The 19,375-nt window shown below is 51.0% G+C and overlaps 1 protein-coding gene and 1 long non-coding RNA gene across 5 annotated transcripts; both read right to left on the minus strand.

Annotated features, from left to right (window-relative positions):
• Window positions 1-284: 284 nt before the first annotated feature.
• LOC125154143 (uncharacterized) lies at window positions 285-14,391 on the minus strand. 4 transcript variants are annotated; one of them, XR_007147694.1, is made up of 5 exons: window positions 13,822-14,391; window positions 10,322-10,450; window positions 7,037-7,165; window positions 3,365-4,380; window positions 285-566 (listed from the first exon to the last, which is right to left on the minus strand). It is a non-coding gene; the product is annotated as an uncharacterized LOC125154143 (long non-coding RNA). The 4 variants fall into 4 exon arrangements; XR_007147695.1 differs by lacking the exon at window positions 285-566 and having other exon boundaries at window positions 1,209-3,465; window positions 4,160-4,380; window positions 13,822-14,388; XR_007147693.1 differs by lacking the exon at window positions 285-566 and having other exon boundaries at window positions 1,209-4,380; window positions 13,822-14,389.
• A 94-nt stretch (window positions 14,392-14,485) lies between these two features.
• On the minus strand, window positions 14,486-19,316 carry SPACDR (sperm acrosome developmental regulator). Its single transcript, XM_047837902.1, has 3 exons — window positions 18,288-19,316; window positions 17,783-18,106; window positions 14,486-14,933 (listed from the first exon to the last, which is right to left on the minus strand). Exons 1-3 carry the CDS (start codon window positions 18,339-18,341, stop codon window positions 14,700-14,702), a joined length of 612 nt encoding a protein of 203 aa, XP_047693858.1. The 5' UTR covers window positions 18,342-19,316; the 3' UTR covers window positions 14,486-14,699.
• Between the last annotated feature and the right edge of the window lie 59 nt (window positions 19,317-19,375).

The raw sequence follows: 19,375 nt of genomic DNA on the forward strand, positions 1-19,375 counted from the left end.
AAAACGAAAAAAAGAAAAAAAAAATTAAAAAAAAAAAAAAACACCTGCCCTAAAGTCTTAAGTTATATTCAGTAGTCATGTGGGAAATAGGTAAAAATGTGTAGGACAAAACATACTTATGTTAATAGTATCAGAACTGGAATTTTCACCTAGTAGAAAAGAGATACATATATAAAATCAATGATGTCATGCAAATTCTCTGCCATATTGAATTTAGGAAGTATCTTATGAACCCCTGGTGTATTGTAGTTTAAATTGAAAAGTGTATCCTAGTTCTGTCCACTGAAAAGCTGTTAGAAACAATGATGGACCCAGTAAGCACCCATGGCCCCCAGAATGTGTTAGCTAATTCCATAGCCCTGAGCACTTCAAAACTCATATACATGGTTATAGCAGCTTTATTCATAATAGCCAAGAACTTGAAACAACCCAAATGTCCCTCACCAGGTAAATAGTTAAATTATGGAGGTACCTGAGGGCTCAGTTGGTTAAGTGACCAACTTCATCTCAGGTCGTGATCTCCTGGTTCATGAGTTCGGCCCCACATTGGGCTGTCTGCTATCAGCCTAAATAAACAAACAAACAAACAAATAAATGTTAAACTATCGTATATCCATACTATAAAATGCTACTCAGCAATCAAAAGGAACATACTATTGGTATACAACAACTTGGATGAATTAGCTAGGTTATGCTGAGCCAAAAAAATAATAATAAAAGCTGGGGTGCCTGGGTGGCTCAGTCGGTTAAGCATCCGACTTCAGCTCAGCTCATGATCTCACGGTTTGTGGGTTTGAGCCCCACGTTGGGCTCTGTGCTGACAGCTCAGAGCCTAGAGCCTGCTTCAGATTCTGTGTCTCCCTCTCTTTCTGCCCCTCCTCTCTCAAAAATAAATAAACATTTTTAAAAATGCATCAAAATCTCCTGGATGGCATGTTAAAACACAGAATGCCAGGCTCCAGCAAAGAGTTTCTGATCCAGTAGGTCTGTAGTATGGCCCAAGAAATTGAACTTTAAAAATTTTTATTTTATTATTTTTTTAAATGTTTATATATTTTTGAGAGAGAGAGAGACAGAGCATGAGCCAAGAAGGGGCAGAGAGAGAGGGAGACACAGAATCTGAAGCAGGCTCCAGGCTCTGAGCTGTCAGCACAGAGCCTGACACGAGGCTCAAACCCACAAACCATGAGATCATGACCTGAGCCAAAGTTGGACACTTAACCAACTGAGCCACCCAGGCGCTCCCCCCAAGAAATTGCATTTCTAATAAACTCCCAGATGATGTTAATGCTGCTGGCCCTAGCCCACATTTTGAGAACCACAACTGGTAAGTGGTGATGCCTCAGCCTACCTTGGCCCCAGGGCCTGACTACCCAGGCTCTTACCCATAACCCCTAGTGCTTCCCAACCCGCAAGTGGGGCAGGTGGCATGAAAGAGGTCTTTGGGCAAATACTATTTGGGATGTACAACTTGGGGAAAAATGTGGCAGTTCCCCCCAGACTTTGCTGCTCCCCCCTCCCACTCCCAGGTAGGCCCACCCAGAAGCTACTAAGCCTTTGGCCTAGGGCTAGTCCCGGGCCCTCTCCTACTTCTCAACTCCTTTCCTGGCTGATTTCCACAGCTCCTAGACCAAGCGATCAACAACTGTGAGTGTGTGCATTTGGGTGAAGGGTGGTGTAGGAGGCTGAAAAATGACCTCCCAGAGACATGAGGCCCAATCCCAAGTCTCCTTAAAAGAGGGAGGCAGCAAAGAGGAGACAATGTGAGAGAGATCAGAGTGGCCACCAGAGGCTGGACGAAAGCAAAGAATGGATTCTCCTCCGGAGCCTCTGGAGGGAGCACAGCTCCCCTTGCACGTTGATTTTGGCTCAGGGAAACTAATTTCAGACTTCTGACCTCCAGAACCATGAGAGAATGAATTTATGTTGTTTTAAGGCACTGAGTGTGTGGTAACTTGTTATGGCAGCCCCAGAAAACTAATACAGTTGGGGGAAAAGTCTGGGCAGCACCTCGGGCTTGGGTCACCGTGTTCCCCAGGATCTCACCCACACTCTCACCTTGGCAGCATCCCCATCCCTTGGGGGGCTGAGATTGGAGGCCCCTTGGTGAGAAGGATCTGGTCATGAAGGACCATCTTGTCCTGAGAAGGCTTCCCCAGGCTCCAGAGAGTTACCAAGGGAAACAGGTAAAGACAGGAGGAGGAAGAGTGGGACGTGGGAGATAGACAGGTGGTGTATTGGAGGCACTGGGGAGGGAAGCCTGGTGTTGGCATTATAGAGGAATGACTCACTGGGGTCCCTCCATGTAGGGAAAGGGATGGGGGCCATATCAGCACAGAGGGAGGGGCCATTAGGGGAAGTCTTGTGTGAAGAAGTTAATGGTGAGGGTCTCTGTCCAGCAATGCCCATCCAACGGCCTCCAACATCTCAAGGTCCAGGGAGTGGCCACACAGCTGGTCACTGATCATGTCCAAAGCATCAGGCAACCATGGCAACCAGGAAGCATGCTCAAGAAACTGAGGCCTTAGATACTGAGTTTTAGGAGACCAAAACCTGGGCTGCTAGCAGAGCCCTAGGAATTAGGACCCAGCCCCCACCCCACCCATGACAAGCTCCTCTCTGCCATGCACTGTGTCAGTCCTTAACCCAAGAAAACCCCCAAATGCCCAGCACATTTCCTATCTGCATCCTAGGCTGAAGAAAGGTGTGTTGCTCTGGCACCAATGAGCTGAGCAAAGATCTGGAATTGGGTTGGTTCTAGGCTAGAGGGATGGAGGGGCCACAAGCAGGAACCAGGTAGTCCAGCAGGAAGTGAACTTGGCAGAGAAAGAGGCCTTCCACACTGCTGTCGCCAAACATGTGCCTGTGGGCACAGATATCACATCTGCTGCCCCAGGTCCATAGTCCACGCTTAGGGACAGAGAGAGGAATAGGAGGGACTCACATCCCAGAGAGGACTGGGCCTGGGTCCAGAAGCCAAAGGACTCCCCCCCACCCCCAACCCCTCCAGCAACACCATCTCTTTCCTCTTTAGGCCTTAGTCTTCTCATTATTAAAGGTGGAGGTACTATATTAGTTGATCTCTGAGCAGCTTCTGTTCCAGGCAGTACATCCCCTCCCCCAAACACCACACACACACACACACACACACACACACACACAGAGTTCAGTCTTTTGCCACCACCCAGGGGCTGGTCCCCTCCCCTTGGCATCTCCTGCAACCAGCCCCTTCCTCTCTCCTTCCCAAGACTCTCACTTCTCCCCAGGACTCTAGCATCTCCCCTCCCCACCAGCCATGGCAGTCTCCCCAGTCAGCCCCCAGCCAGGAGTGGCAATTCAGGATGACTGGATAGATGTGTCCTACCAGGCGCCACAGAAAGCAGCAAGTATCCTGATGCAACTTAAAAGTGGGAGGTCTGAGGATGGATGCTGGAGATCAACTGCTTCTTGGCAAAAGAGAAAACCCTAGAAGCATAAAGTGGGTGCAGTGAGAGCTGCAGCGGTGGAGCAGGTCAGATCTCCTGCCAGGACCAAGCTCCGTGCTTTGGGAGTCATCCAGTGAGCAAGGAACTGAGGTAACACAGGGCACAGGTCAAATGGAGGAACAGGAGAAGCCCTGGAATGGGAAGCCATCATTCCAAGAGAGCCCCACCATGGCCCGAAGCTAAGCTGGGACACTGGGCACCAAGACCAGGGTTCCCCAATCTGATCAAAATCTCCTCTTCCTTCTCTACCTTCAGGCCAGTGGTCCCAGCTCAGGCTGTTCCCCTTACCCAAAGCAGCCTAGATATCTCTCCCCTCCTCCACTTCCAAGAGACTGGTCCTCCATATCCTTCTCTTCCTCTTCTCTAGATCCTAGGCCAGCTTCTATCACTCCACTCCCAGCATCATCTCTGCCCCACTTGGCGCTGGAGGCATCCATGCAGTGAGCTGGATGTTCCTGAGACCATATCCATCCTCTCCAGATCTTCTCTGCCCACCCTCAAATCTGCAGGGTGCCCAGTGTGGTTCTGGGAGGGTGGGGGGGAGTCCTCTTCATAGCCCTTATAATATCAGCTTGGAGGATCAACATGCCTGGTTCATAGGGCTCATCCACTTGTCCTGTACTCCCCAGAAATCCTACCAGGAAAATCTCATCTTGCTTACAAGACACTCTCACCTGCAAGGGGTAGTTATGCTTTGGCCGATGAGGTGACCCCCAACACACACACATGTAAGCATGTACTTGTTAACAGGTACAGGTCCCACTGAGGAGCAGCATCAGGTCATGTCACAGAGCACTATCCATCAGAAGAGAGTAGATCCCTTGGGCCAGGCTCTATGAAGACCTCCATGGTCCTGTAGAAAGCCAAATTCGGTGTAGGATGGCAGATGCACCTGCTGGGAGGAGGAGGAACAAACTTGGAGAGATGGTGCAGGGACACTGGGGCAGCCCACAAGGCAATTTTGTGCAAATTAGAAAAATGTGCCCCTTTCCTGAAGCCCTTTACTGCTATGTGGTGAAAAATTGCCCTAATGGTTCCATACATGTCTGTTGATTGTAGAGTTGTGCAGTGCACAACCTACACAACAGTAACCGTTGGCCCTGAAGGACGGAGAGAGAAGGAGGAGGGGCCCCTAGGTTCAGTCAGGGAAATGGGGAAAGCAGTGATCAGTGACATCCAATATCACTAACTGTGGGATCTTAGAGGTGTTACTGAACTCCTCTAAACCACAATTTACTGATTTGGAAACCAGCAGTGATGGCCTTAGGGCCTAAGAGACAGTCTGCCTTCAGGACTAAATGAGGTGATGGATGCAAAGCTCTGTTAGGCATGAAGTGCGAGCTCCGGTGATGGTGGACATGGCAGCAAGAACAGTAGAGCAAGAGGGCGAGAGAGGCTAGCTGTTCCCCGGCAGGGGACAGGTTTCACTAGCTTGTTGAGAAGGGGTGTGTGTCTGTGTGTGTGTGTTGTGTTGTTGTTTTGGCTTTATTTGAGAGCGCGCGCGCGCGCGCGCTCGAGAGAGAGCTGGGGGTGTGGAGGGGTGGGGGGTTGGAGCGAGGGGCTCGATCCCAGAACCCTGGGATCAAGACCTGAGCCGAAATCAAGCCTCAAGACGCTCAACCCAAGCCCGGAATTGTTTTCACTAGAAATTAACTGTCCGGTGGAACCAGTGTCCAACGTCCGAAGTTACCACGGTGGGCGGACCCCGAGGACACAGGGCAGGGGCTCCGTAGGGGCCGCGGCGAGGAGGGGCAGGGGTTCGGGTCTGAGGCTCACACAGGGACGCCTCCCTGTTCGCGGACACTGCCAGGAGGCCCTCCCGCCCCTCCGCCGCCGTGGCCGCCGCCCCTCCAGGCCGCTGCCAGCTCCTACCCTGGGGCCGAGAGAGGCGCGGCGAGAGGGCGGTGGCAAAGCCTCGGCGGATCGGGCGTCCGCGCACGCCAGCGCCACCTGGAGCTCAGGAGAGCGAGGTGGCGGATCGCGCAGGTCCCCCAGCTCGGCGGCCGGCTTGGTGCCGCGCTGTCGTTCCACCCGGACATCCCACCCGGAGCTTGGTGCCCTGGGGCCGGGTCTCCCCGCACCTACACCAGTCGGACCGCGGGAGGAGGTGGCAGAGACCCCCGGGGCGGCCAGGGCCTCAGGGGTTGTGGGGTGACGTCACGGGGTTGGGCCGGTGGCCAGGTTTGGCACGCACTGCCTTCATTGTGTACCCTTCCTCCCCTTTCCTCAGTGACTTCAGGATAAAGTGCAAATTCCTTCAGTTTCCAGCTTTATATCACCTTTCCCACCCAAAGGAAGTCCCCAGGACCCCAGGCTGGTGCCTTCAACTACCCAAGGGGCCTTCCATGACCTTTCCCCAGGGCAGCTTCTGGTGCATGGCCCCCCCCATCCAACCTATCTCAGGTTAAAATATAATTCGCAGGCCTCACTTCAATCCTGGCTTTGAGGCCAGGGATCTGTATTATTTTTCTCCTTTTTAATGATTATTTAGAAAATTTAATGTTTATTTATTTTTGAGAGAGAGAGACAGAGAGACAGAGTGTGAGCGGGGGAGGGGCAGAAAGAGAGAGGGAGACATAAAATCTGAAGCAGGCTCCAGGCTGTCAGCACAGCCCAAGGCAGGGCTCCAACTCACAAACCATGAGATCATGACCTGGGTTGAAGTCAGATGCTTAACCGACTGAGCCACCCAGGCACCACAATGTTTATTTATTTTGCCCCTCACAAGCAGAGGAGGGGCAGACAGGCGGGGGGCACAGAGGATCTGAAGCGAGCTCTGTGCTGACAACAGTGAGCCCCATGTGGGGCTCGAACTCAGGAACCAGGAGATCACGTCCTGAGCTGAAGTTGCCCACTCAACAGACTGAGCCACCAGGTGCCCCAGAATCTGTATTTTTAACGAGTTCCCAGGTGATTCTGATGTATCTGAAAGCTTCGGAATCTAATGGTCTGCATTCCCGCTCAATATGGCAGTGGTTCTCAAACTTCGTCTGTCTTGTTAAGACAGATGGGTGGGACCCGCCCTCAGAGATTCTGATTCAGTGGGTCTGGGGTAGGGCCTGAGAGTCTACATTTCTACCCATTTTCAGGGTGCGGCTAGTACAGCTGGTCTAGCACCACACCCTGAGAACCACTTCTCTGGTGTGTTTAGAAGACCTATTCAGGGGCGCCTGGGTGGCGCAGTCGGTTAAGCGTCCGACTTCAGCCAGGTCACGATCTCACGGTCCGTGGGTTCGAGCCTCGCGTCAGGCTCTGGGCTGATGGCTCAGAGCCTGGAGCCTGTTTCCGATTCTGTGTCTCCCTCTCTCTCTGCCCCTCCCCTGTTCATGCTCTGTCTCTCTCTGTCCCAAAAATAAATAAACGTTGAAAAAAAAAATTTAAAAAAAAAAAAGGAAAAAAAAGAAAAAAAAATAGAAGACCTATTCACCTGCTGCCAATTCACCATGTATCAAGCCCTGTGCAAGGCACTTCACATTCATGCAGCCGTGTGACATTAAGTATTTACTGTATTCTCCAGATAAGGAAAGTAAGATTCAGACAGGTTAACTCACTTGCTCAAGGTCACACAGCCAGGAAGGATGGGTTTTTCTGAGTTGGCTGTATCTCTTGTGCACTGCTAATTATCTGCCCCCTGAGGGTTTTGCTTGTCTCTAGAAGTCAACCCCGGCACTCCGTGAAGCCTGAAAAGGTACAGGAGAGGGCTTTGAGTCCCGTTCCCACACTGCCCTGGGTTCAGGGGACTGATTTTGCTGGGTGCCAGGTTCTCTGCTCAGAGAATTCATGAGGAAGGGACTGAGAAGCCACCTTGTGTGGTGCTGACCCCTACTTCCTTTGCTCCCGCTCACATCGAGAGTGGAAGATCCTGACTTCTCCCTGATTGGCTCCAGAGTCTCCTGGACATTCACCAGAGAATGGGAGGAGGGAAGGACACAGAAAAGGATGGAGGCAGGGCCATCAGAAAGGAGAAAGGAGAAGCAGTGCTGCACAGGTGCCCCGGCATCTGGCATCTGTCGGTACTGCCTGGAGGTATTGCCCCAATAAGTCCTGGGTGGCAGCCTGTCCTCAGGGGCAGGGACACACAAGTGGAGCCACAGCTGTGGATGGGGTGGAGAGGAGAGCAGGTAAAGGACAGTGTGGTGAGGGAAAAAGCAAATCTGAGTAGGCTGTTAGAGACGAGGAGAGTTCTCACCTGTGACTCCCAATTCCTGTCTATTTCACACCAGGCTTCTCCCTGGTCACCTCTGAACCCCCACTTTCTGTGGGGTAGACCCGAGACAAGGAGTCAACAACCCGTCTGGACAGTGCTTAATCTCCCCTGGCTCTCCCTTCCAGCCCCAGGCTTTGTGTTTCTCCCTGCTTGCTTCTGGGTCTTAAAGGTTTTCTTGGGGAGGGGAGCACAGTCAGGGAGCCAAAGGCAGGACCCCAAAGGGAGTGAGTCTGAACCCTGAAGCCCATCGAGTGGACAGGCCAGGACCAAGTAGTGCATACCCAATGAGTCAGCCTTCCCTACCCCAAACATCCATTGAACACCTCTGCGTGAGGGGCACTGTGCTAAGGTAAGCCTGGGACCCTGGGACACTGCCCAGGAAGGGGGCGGGGACTCAGGGAAGGCTTCTCTGAGGAAGGGGGAGAGAAGCTCTGAAGGGGGAATGGGAGCAAGCCAGGTGAAGAATGTGGGGGAACAACTTTCAAAACTGAAGAATCGGCATCTGCAAAGGCCCAGGGGCAGGAGGAAATAAATGGAAACCAACCAAGCACACTGGAAGTGACAGCAAGGGGAAACCCAGAGAGATGAGGTCAGGCAGGTGGACAGGGACCACTGCCAGGAGCTGAGGTAAGGGGATTGGGTTTCATCCTAAGGGCTGCAGGACACCCTGAAAAGGACTTACATGAAGAGACGACGTACTCCAAGTTGCACCGCAAAGATCTCTCTAACCCCATATAAAATTTCAAAACTGTATTTGTTTGGTGAAAAATAAGAGTAAATAAGCTCATACCTGTTAGAATGTCTGCCACCAAAAAGACAAGAGGGGTTCCTGGGTGGCTCAGTTAAGCGTCCAACTTCAGTTCAGGTCATGATTTCTCAGTCCATGAGTTGGAGCCCTGTGTCAGGCTCTGTGCTGACAGCTCGGAGCCTGGAGCCTGCTTCGGATTCTGTCCCCCTCTCTCTCTCTGCCCCTCCCCTACTCACACTCTGTCTCTCTTTGTCTCTCTGAAAAATAAATAAACATTAAAACACATTTTTAAAAAGACAAGAGATTGTAAGTGTTGGTGAGGGTGTGGAGAAAACACAACACTTGTGCACTGCTGGTGGGAATGTCACTTGGTGCGGCCACTATGGCAAATGGTATGGAGGTTTCTCAAAAATTAAAAATAGAACTACCATGTGATCCAGCAATCCCACTTCTGGAGATTTATCTGAAGAAGAAACAAAAACACTAACTCAAAAAGGTATCTGCACCCCCATGTTCATCATAACATTATTTTTTTCATGTTTATTTATTTATTTTGAGAGAGAGAAAGTGAGCAGGGGAGGGGTAGAGAGAGAATCCCAAGTAGGCTCCACGCTGTCAGAGCAGAGCCTGATGCGAGCCTTGAACTCACCAACCGTGAGATCATGACCTGAGCCAAAACTAAGAGTCGGATGTTTAACTGAGCCACCCAGGCGCCCCCATCATAACATTACAATAGTCAAGACATGGAAGAAACCTGAAGCTCACTGATGGACCAGCTGAGGTAAGGGGATTGGATTTCATCCAATATATATGATGGAATATTATTCCACAAAAAGAAAGGAAATCCCGTCATTTGTGACACCATGGATGGACTTTAAGATCATTGTGCTAAGTGAAATAAGTCAGAGAAAGACAAATACCATAAGATCTCACATCGGTAATGAATAAACTTTAAGAAATTAAATATATGTCAAGTAATTTTTTAAAAAGTGCCACCTCTATGTGGGAAAGCTGAATAAATGGTATATAGGCACTCAATATTCTATTATTTCTGATGACTGCATGTGAATCCACATTCTTTCAAAATAAAAAGTTAAAAAAGAGGATTGTGTTAAAACATTTGCAACTCATATCACAGAAAGGCTTAATGCCCTTGATATATAAAGAGCTTCTAGATATCAATAAGAAATAATAATAAAAACAAACATGTATTCAGCACATACTATGTGGCAAGTACTATTCTAAGATTTTTCTGTGCATTAATTCATTAAATCCTCACAACATTCCTACATTACCTCCATTTTGCAGATGAGGTGACGGAGACACCGAGAGGTTAAGTAACTTGCCCGAGGACATACAGCTGGTAAGTGGTAGAGCCAGGACTTAAAATCTGGTAGTCTGGCTCCAGAGTTAAGGCTCTTAAATTCAATATTAAACTCTGTGGGCCTCTAGAAAGGACCCATAACCCAGCCGAAAAACCTGTCAGAGCATATAAATAAAGGAAAAACAGCTGGGCCTATTTTTACCACATGGGTAAATGTAGAGGCAGAGAGAAAGCCAGAGAAGGGTAGTACAGACCTGCCCCTGCATCCTGGGGACCAGCCTTCTTAGGGCCTCATCTGTCCCAGCTTGGGTCAGCCACTGTCACACCTCAGTTGTGCCCTTGCACAGACTCCTTCAACACAAAACATTGAGCCTGTCTTGCAAAACCCACCCCTCTACAGCCATTCACTGCAGGAGGCACTGAGGGAAAGGGAAACAGGCCATGACTCAGCTTTCGCAGGGATACAGCATCCCAGGTGAGGTGGGCAGACAGGTGTGGGACAGGAGGGCTCAACTCGTGAAACAAAGAGGTCTAAGAAGGGAAGAGGAGATCCCTACCCTTAGGCCATTCCCAGCACCCCAGAATGACCCCACGGGACAGATAGGCAGCTCCAGCAAGGGGCAGACAGCATTTTCAGCCCTGGGATGTACAATCTTCTCCTTCAGTTAATCTCAGTCTTGCCGCTCCTGAGGGAAAAATGGAAACAAGTGAAAATATAGCTACAGATACCCGCAAGTACATACAGGCACACACATCTGTGTACATGCAGCTACACACACACCCTGTCTGCATGTCTGAGAATAACTGAGGCCAAAGCCTTCGTGCCTGTAGGGGAAGTGAGGGCTGGCTCTCCTTCCTCAGGGCTCAGATATGACAGCGGATGAGGGTGAAGCAGGGAGAGTGACGTGGGTGAAAAGAAGATCTGGTGTCCAGGGCTGAGACTTTTGTCTCTGGGTTCAAAGGTTTAAACCAAGAATGTTTTCCCTGGGTTCAACTCTCTTCGCGGCAGCTTTGGCCTGTTAGGAAACAAGGTTGAGGGAAGTTGAAGGCACCATGTGTCTCCCCAACCCTGAAGGCTATGTGGTGGATAAAGAGAGCACAGGACTCAAAGCAGAACCCCTGGAAGCTGGCAGGGAGCACAGCAATCAGTTGCTTCAATCCATTATTTTCTTGGAAGAGCCTGAGGCCCAGTGAAGAAAGGTGACCAGCCCAAGTCCTGCGGTGAAGTGGTAACAACACTGAGTCCAGAACCAATGGCTTTTGACTCTCTGTCAAGTGCTCTTCCTGGTACTCGCTGCACATGGCATTCTTGGTCATTTCCAAAATGGCATGGCACCCACAAGACAGCTGGTGGGAGTGTGCTTCCCACATAATAGGTGAAGGTTTACTTTCTGTTTTATTCAGTACTGTTTGGGGCCATGGGGGCCATGGTAACCATACACTGTCACTCTTAACTGTTATCATAATAATAACAGCCTACATTTATTGAGTCCTTATACTGTGCTGAGCATCACTTCCTGGATCTTCATGACAACCCTGTGATACAGGTACAACTGCTTTCCCCATTTTACAGATGAGGAAACCAAGGCTCAGAGAGGTTAACAGATTCACCCAAGGTCACACATCCAGGAAGTGTTAGTTTAAACCACTTCCCATGCATTTCACAGCTGCCTCGCAAGTACACTGGTAAATAAATATAATTTCAGATACTGTTAAGTACTAGGTAAAGATAAAGCATGGTGAAAGGCAGAAGATGGCCAAGACGGTGGGTCTTTCCTGATCTCTAGGTTGTCAGGGAAAGGGTTCCTGAAGACGTGGTGACATTTGTACAGAATCCAGACTGGCAAGGAGCCCACTGTGCCAAGATCTGAGAGAAGGGCATTTTAGACAAAGGGAACAGTTTGGATTTTCTTCCAAGAATGATTGAAAACTACTGGAAGGTTTCTGCAGGGGTGTGACACGTTTTGCTGTGTGGCGGAGCTGGACAAAAGATTTGGAATCTTCAGGAAATCCGATGATCTTGGAGGAGAAGGGGAGATGGGGCAGAGAGCAAGGGCATGTGGGACCAGCACTCTCATTTTGCTGCCCAAATTCCCAGGGCCCTTCTAATAGGATGGGTAAGCTTTGAAAAGAAAGAAGGACGGTGGTCCCAACTCAGACTATCCCTAGTCCTACCACATCTGCCTCATGGGGTGGAACAGATTTGATGGAGGAGAAGGGCCTGGGGTCTGATGGGGATGGGAGGGGAGGGTGTCCAAGGTGGGAGTTTTTCACAAGACTGTCATCAGGAGGCAGATTTCTGTGGAGGTCACTCTGTCCCACACTTCTTTTTGCCAGGAGAGGGCTGGGGTGAGTAAGCATCCTTCCCCACAAATCACTACCCCCAGGAGATTACTTCTGCTTCCCTCCCCATTGGGAAGTTCCTCTCCAGGGCTCTAGGCTGGATTATTTAGGATTTGGAGGAAGGAAGCCACTTGGGTGCACTGAGACATCTGGGAAAAGCAAGTTCTGTGGACTTGTCTTCCATCCCGCCCCTTTCTCTCAAGCAAGTCTCTGTTCCCCTGTTTGGCCAAGTCAAGACAGGACTCCATCATGTCTGGTGAGGGAGAGAGTGGTGGGAGGTGCAAACAGCTCCCTTGGCTGCTGGCTGAACTCACCTTCTTCCTTTCCTCCCCTCCCACTCCCAGGATGTTAAAGAAGCCAGAGAAAAATTAGAGCAGTATTCCTTCCCACAAGCCCACAGGCTCAAGGCTGGAATGGCTCCTGGGCCTGTAGCTACTTGCAAGGCTATTTGCCAGTGACCCTCAGGGGCACCCTTAACCCTGCTCCACCACCCTCTCACTGAAACCTTAAGGTCCCCAGTAGGAAGAGGACTTGGAGGGGCTGATCCTGAATCTTAAACAGTGAGGCAACCATTCCAACCTCTGGACACAGACCCTGTACCAATGCCATTCAGGTCCAGAATGGTTCCTGGCACATTGGGAGATGTGAGAATAACTGGTAATTGAAAGCTCCAGAAATGAGGCACTGTGTATCAGCCCGTTTTGAGGCCACACCTGAAAACAGGTTTTGACTTCATGCTAACTAAAGTCCAGACAGATTCCCAGTGAAGTCACTTAATGCACTGAACACCTGCAGTGTAACAGGTATGTGTGTGTATGTTTAACATGTATGTTACATGTCCCCTCTGAGCTGGACTCATTAATTGGATCAATGAAAGCGGCATGATCTTATTAAACATGACCCTTCTGTCCCTGGTTTCTCTTACAAAAAACGGAAGCAATAATACCTCATCATAAAGCTGCTATGAGAATTACTTAGAACAGGACATAAAAAATAGTTGCCATAGGTGCTTAATAAGTGGTGGCTGGTATCACTGTGGCTGTAAAGGTTGAGGTGCGGCGGACAGCTAATAGGCTCAGGGTAGGAGAGCTATAGGACTGGGCAGCCAGGTGCAGTTCCCGACTTTTGGGAAAGATGCCCCGGATTCCCAGCAAGGGGGCCCAACTCCTCCAGAGCAGTGAGGGATCGGGAAGCGGTGAGGGGGAGTAGTTTGCTGACTCTTCTAGTGAATTGGGTGCTTCCAGCAACCCTCCCCGTTGCTCCTCACTACCCCCCGCCCACCCCCTACCCCCCAATCCCCGCTTTGCTCACGCCCACCGCCTATTCACGACTAACCTCTACGTGAGCAAGACCCAGCAACACAGCCAGCCGCACCCTCCCTCCTCCTCCCCTTCCCCCCTACCACCCCGCCCCGGGGCCTCTGCAGTCCTCCCTTCCTCCTACGCCAAGCCACCCCCAAGGCCCGTGAACACTGAAATCCCCTAATTTTGCAGACTTGTGACATATCCCTGCTTTTCCTTGGGGAGCCACCTCTGCGCCTCCGCGTGGACCAGCAAAAGGGCGAACTAAGTCCGAGAGGGGACCTGCGGTTCCACGGTCTCCTTCCTCTTGCCTCCCGCCACCCCCCGCCCCCCCCCCCCGCACCCAGCCTCCTCCAAACCGCCTCGGCCTCCCGCCGGGCCGTTCGCCCCGGGGCGCCAGGCTGACACCCTACCGGGAAGCAGGACTCTCGGCCCTGGGGCGCCTTTGCCCAGCCGCCGCACCACCCCAGGTCTCCCCTGCGTCTCCGCGCCCCCGCCCCCGCCCGTGGCACCGCTGGGAACCCTGGGAGGTGTAGTTTTGCGCTGCTCTCGGCAGGGGCGCGGCCAGCTGGGCCTGCGTGCCTTCCCCACCGTCGCGAGTCCGGCTCCCGGGTTGGAGTCTTCTGACCCACCAACCTCGCTGCGGCGGAGCCCTCGAGCGCCAGAGGGGCTCGTCAGTGCGCTGGCCGCTGGAGCCGGCAGTTTCCAGCAGATCTTTGCCCTCCGGCTTTACACAACCCACTTAACCTCTGCAAAACACCCATCTTGTAAGATTGCCCGGGAGAGCATGGGCTCAGGACCTGATGCGAGGTGGCGTGTCTCTGTAAAGGGTGCTGCTGCACTCCCGGCCTGGCAGGGTTGCCAAAGGCAATTCAGCCCCTGGAGGTGGGTTTGGGCCTAGGGCCTGGATGTGTTGATCCCCCCAAAGCCCCTTCCCCCAAGCCCACAAATTTCTCCCACGCATATTGGGGCAGGACCTGAGGTGCCCCATCTGAGTTCCCCTCGTTGCTTCTGGCTATCCACAAACACACTCTCCATTTACTCAGAAATATCTGATATTTATTTCCCAACTTTTGATAATTTTTTTTTTTTTTTTTTTTTTTTTTTTTACAAATTGAATAAATGGAATGAAGGGGAATAAATGGGACCCCACACCTGGGCTTAGGCTCCCGATGAGAGAGGTGACAGTATGAAAACTTCTCACACAAAACTCCTGGCCTGCTGTCCTAACCTCTCCTATCAACCTTACCTAAGACTGAGGTGGGGCTTTTTGAGGATGTGGGGTTCCCCCCTAAAGGGGACTCCGGGCATCCTGTTTCAGGCCCTGAGCCGTGTCAGGCTGGGAGCCAGTGTGGGCCCGGATGTGGCGCCGCCTCCGCCTCTCCTGACTGCGGGCCAGCTGTCGCAGTTGTCTCCGAATGACCCACAGTATCAGGTACACTTCCCGCAGCATCTCAGCTTCCGACGTATCCACTGGGGACCCAGACCTCATTTGGGAGGAAATGGAGGTAGAACTCACAGATGACTATGAAAGAGAGAGAAATGTGCATAAGTAGCTTGGTCTAGGGAGAAACCGCTGCTGGAAGCACTGCCAGATAAACAGCAACCGCCTTTCTAGTTCCACCTCCTCCGTCGGACCTCGCTCAGGCACTGCCTCCTTCAGGAAGCCTTCCCAGACTGCATTGGATGGTCTTTGTCTCCACCCTTATGTTTGGCCCATCTTGTGGCATTTCATACACTATTTGTCCTGTGCACCTGTCTGCCTTCTACACTACAATGTGAGCTCCTGAAAGACAGGGACCATGTCTGACTCACCTTGGAGTCCTCACTAGGGCTTCATGGGGATTGTGTTCAAATGAAGGTCAGAATGGCACCCGATCTCTATCTCCAGTCCAGAGCTCCCTCCTCACCTCCAGGCCTGTATATCCCACTGCCTCCTAGATACCTCCGTGCAGATGTCCTATTGGCATCTCAACTCATCTTGTCCCAATGCCCTAAACTCCTTACTTGCTCCCCTGAGTGTGCTCTTGCTCCTTCATTCTCCATCCCAGTGAATGGCTCCAGCCTGCTCTGACTTCTGTCTCTCTCCCTTCACCATCATCCAGTCAACCAGCTGGTGCAACAATTCTACCTCTTAAAAAAATTGTTTTCTAATTTTCTTAATGTTTATTTATTTTTGAGAGACGGAGAGAGACAGAGCATGAGTGGGGGAGGGACAGAGCAGGGTGGGTAGACCCAGAATCTGAAGCAGGCTCCAGGCTCCGAGCTGTCAGCACAGAGCCCGATGCAGGGCTCGAACTCACAAGCCGTGAGATCATGACCTGAGTGGAAGTTGGACACCCACTTTTTTGGGTGCTCCCCCCCAAAAATATCTTTAATGTTTATTTTTGAGAGAGAGAGAGAGAGAGAGCGCGCATGTACAAGGCCGAGGAGGGGCAGAGAAAGGGAGACAGAGGATCCGAAGCAGGCTCTGTGCTGACAGCAGACAGCCCAATGCAGGGCTTGAACTCAAGAACCACGAGATCATGACCTGAGCCAAAGTCAGACACTTAACTGACTGAGCCACTCAGGTGCCCCAACAGTTCTACCTCTTAAATATCCTGCCTCTCCTCTAGTCCTTTTCTGACCTGCTCTCTCCACAGGGCAGCCAAGTGAACTTTATTATTATTATTATTATTATTATTATTATTATTATTAAATGCTGTAATACTTCATTCAAGGCCAAAATAAATTGGTTTGGTAGTGATCTAGACACTTCCCTTTTTATTATTTTTTATTTTTAAATATTTTATTTATTTATTGGGGGATGAGGGGCAGACAGAGAGAGGGAGAGAGAATCCCAAGCAGGCACCACACTATCAATTCAGACCCCAATGCAGGGCTCGATTTCACGAAATAGGACATCGTGACATGAGCCAAAATCAAGAGTTGGATGCTTAACCAACTGCACCACCCAGGCGCCCACAGGCACTTCCCTCTTTAAAATTAAGTTTCTGACTTTGAGATAATTATAGTCACATGCAATTGCAAGAAATACCAGAGTCCTCAGATATTCTTTACCCAGTTTGCCCTAATATTAAAATCCTGCAAAACCACAGTATAGTATCATAGTCAGGATACTGACATCCATAGTCCACTGATCTTATTCATATACCTGCTCCCCCACCTGTTGCTTGTACTCATTTGTGTGTGTGTGTGTGTGTGTGTGTGTTGAATTCTACCTGATTTTATCTCACATACACAGGTTCACCTATCGAACTGCCACAGTCAACATACAGAACATTTCTATCATCACAAGAATTCCTCATGTTGCCATTTTATAAACAACCTACCTCCCCACCACCTCCGCCCCGCCCCCCCACCGCCAAACCCTAATCTCTGGCAAGCACTAAACCAGGAATCGAGTCTTCATTTCTACAATTTGTTATTTCAAGAGTGACATATAATACAAATAGAATTATACAGTATAGCTATAACCTTTGGGGATTGGTTGTTTTCACTCAGACTAATTCCTGAGACTCATCTACTTCAGTAATTTATTTCTTTTTATGGCTGAGTAGTAGTCCACAGCATGGATATATCACAGTTTAACCGTTTATTCAGTGAAGGACACTGGGGTTGGTTTGGGCTGTTATAAATAAAGCTGCTAGGAACCTTTCATGTAGAGATTTTTGTGTGCACATAGTTTAATTTATCTAGAATAAATGCCCAAGAGTACAATTGCTTGGCATAAGATAATTACATGTTCGGTTTCATAAGAAACTATCCAACCGTTTCCAGAATAGCTACCACATATGACAGCAGGCAAGCTTTCTAAATTAAAATCTGATCGTACAAGGGCTCCCATTGCTCTTAGGGTCAAAGCCAAACTCCACAGATGGCCACTCACTCTGCCTTGCACAAGTTGGCCCTTGGCCCTAGGATTGCCCATACCCATCACCTTGGGCCAGCACCTCCCTACCCCAGCCCACTTGCTATTCTGTCTTCATGGATTGCTCCCCCCACTCCCTCCTCAACCCACCTGAGGCAGGCCCAATCCTTCAGGCCTCAGTTTCACCCTGTCTTCTTCTAGGAAGGCCTTCTTTGACTTCCCAGGTCTGGATGAGATGTCGCTTCCCTGGGCTCCCGCAGACCACTGACCTCCCATGTCACACCCTTAAGACACTGAACCCGCAATGCCTATGACCTTGTCTGTAGCTCCCTTGGCTCCCTTAGTCCTGTTCACCTTGTATTCTCGGTTGCCTGCCTCAGTGCCTGGCACTTAGGAAAGGCACACAAAATAAATGCTGAACAAGTGATGGGAGGGAGGAATGAGTCATAGGGGCTCTGGGAGGGTGGGAGGACCATTGGGAACTAGGGAAATATGGTGCTAACCTTCCAGCTGCACATTTGCCAGCCGCTCTGCAGGGCCGATACCATGAGCATGGAGACAGACTTGACAGCTGTCCGGGGCAGCTGCAGCAGGGATCGGGCCCTATGACCCGGCTCCACCTTAGCCCTATCTGTTGCTTTGGCCAACTCGCAGGCATCAGCCACCTCGGGGGACTCCACCATCTTGGAAATCTTAGCCTCTTTGGAGGGCTCAACCAACTTGAAAGTCTCAACCACCTTGGGAGTCTTCTCCACCTTCAATACACTTTTCTGGGAATCATGGTGTTCCAAGAAGGTTGACTTAGCTTTTTGTTTCCAGAAGAAAACCTAAGAACCAAGACAGGGAGAGGAAAGACAAGAGGGGCACAGTGGTCGGCAGAAAGGCAAGCACAGAAGGAAAGGGGCAATAGGTGTCCCGGCCTCCTCCCCAGATGGGTTCCCGTGACCTCCAGGAGCAGCACCTCCAACCCCAGCATGTCATGAGGATGGAGCATTCTCTGAAACTCACCCAGCAAGTAATCTTTCGCCAAATCCATCGGAAGAACCTCATAACCACCGCCATTTCTCCCAATATACAAGCACCAAGTAGGGGGCAGGACAAGCATTTGGTACAAAGGGTGGAGGGGACCAGGCTGCAGGCCAGTGGCCACCACCTAAGGGGTCTCTTGGAAGCTTCAAGTGCAGCCAAGAAGAAAGAAATGGAGAATCTAGGGGGAAAACTTTCACTGACAACTCATCCTAAGCCTTTCCTCCCCTCCCTGAGACAGGGAGAGGAGTCAAAGTGGATGAGAACTCAGAGGAAGGCAGAGTTCTAGCCCATTGTGAGAGCCTACCTACCCCTGACCCCACCCCCCGAGGCCCTTCCAGGATCCCTGGAACCAATCCCGGAGCCCTCAGTTCTCCTTCCCCCAGGTCCAGGGAAGGGAAGCTAACATTTATTGAGCACCTGATACTCACTGGGCATTTCCCAGGTATGATGTCATGCAATCATCACAGCAACCCTTCCGGTAGGTATTACTGTCAGAGCCATTTTACCCGTAGGGAAGCTGAGATTCAGAAAAAAACAAAGAACCTGCCCAAGGTCATAAAGGCAGGGAGCCAAAGGGTGGGAAGTCCAACCTGGGTGGGCCTCCAGTGTCCCACTCTCCCTCCACAGGTCCCCTTTAGTCTGGGGTCAGGGTGCTCTGAGACAGTTGGCTGCTGCTTCTCCCCCTTCCCCACTAGATGGGGTCCTTCTCTCTACCTGTCTCTGCAGCCTGGGATGGGAGCCCAGCCCAGGCTCTCAGGGAGGGGCCTGCTCACCCACAGGGCCCGTCCTCAGCCAGCTGGGGGTGGAAGCCACAGAGGCCAGCCAGGCCTGGCGAGGGCACCGTGTGCCCGGGGAGCCTGGCCCACACCCAGCGCTGAGACAAGGGGCCCATTCAGGGCCCCCGGCCCCGCCCCCAAGCCACCACTGGGATCCAGCCCGCAGAGGGGACACGCTGGGAAGCTGGGGGTGGATCCTGCACAATTACCAAAGGCCTCATTGTTTCCCTTCCCCCCCCCAGCACGTGGGCTGACGCCCCCCTCCTCCCCCCTCCACTCCTTCTGTCTTGC

This window comes from Prionailurus viverrinus, chromosome E3 (genome assembly GCF_022837055.1).
Source record: "Prionailurus viverrinus isolate Anna chromosome E3, UM_Priviv_1.0, whole genome shotgun sequence".
NCBI classification, from domain to species: Eukaryota; Metazoa; Chordata; class Mammalia; order Carnivora; family Felidae; genus Prionailurus; species Prionailurus viverrinus.

Bases quoted from the DNA above. Each gene is read 5' to 3' on its own strand.
- SPACDR (XM_047837902.1), bottom strand. From the start codon at position 18,341: ATGGCGGTGGTTATGAGGTTCTTCCGATGGATTTGGCGAAAGATTACT. The intron at 18,107-18,287 runs GTGAGTTTCAGA...CTTGGTTCTTAG, and splicing joins GGCGAAAGATTACTTGCTGG to GTTTTCTTCTGGAAACAAAA. The intron at 14,934-17,782 runs GTTAGCACCATA...TCTCTTTCATAG, and splicing joins GGCAAATGTGCAGCTGGAAG to TCATCTGTGAGTTCTACCTC.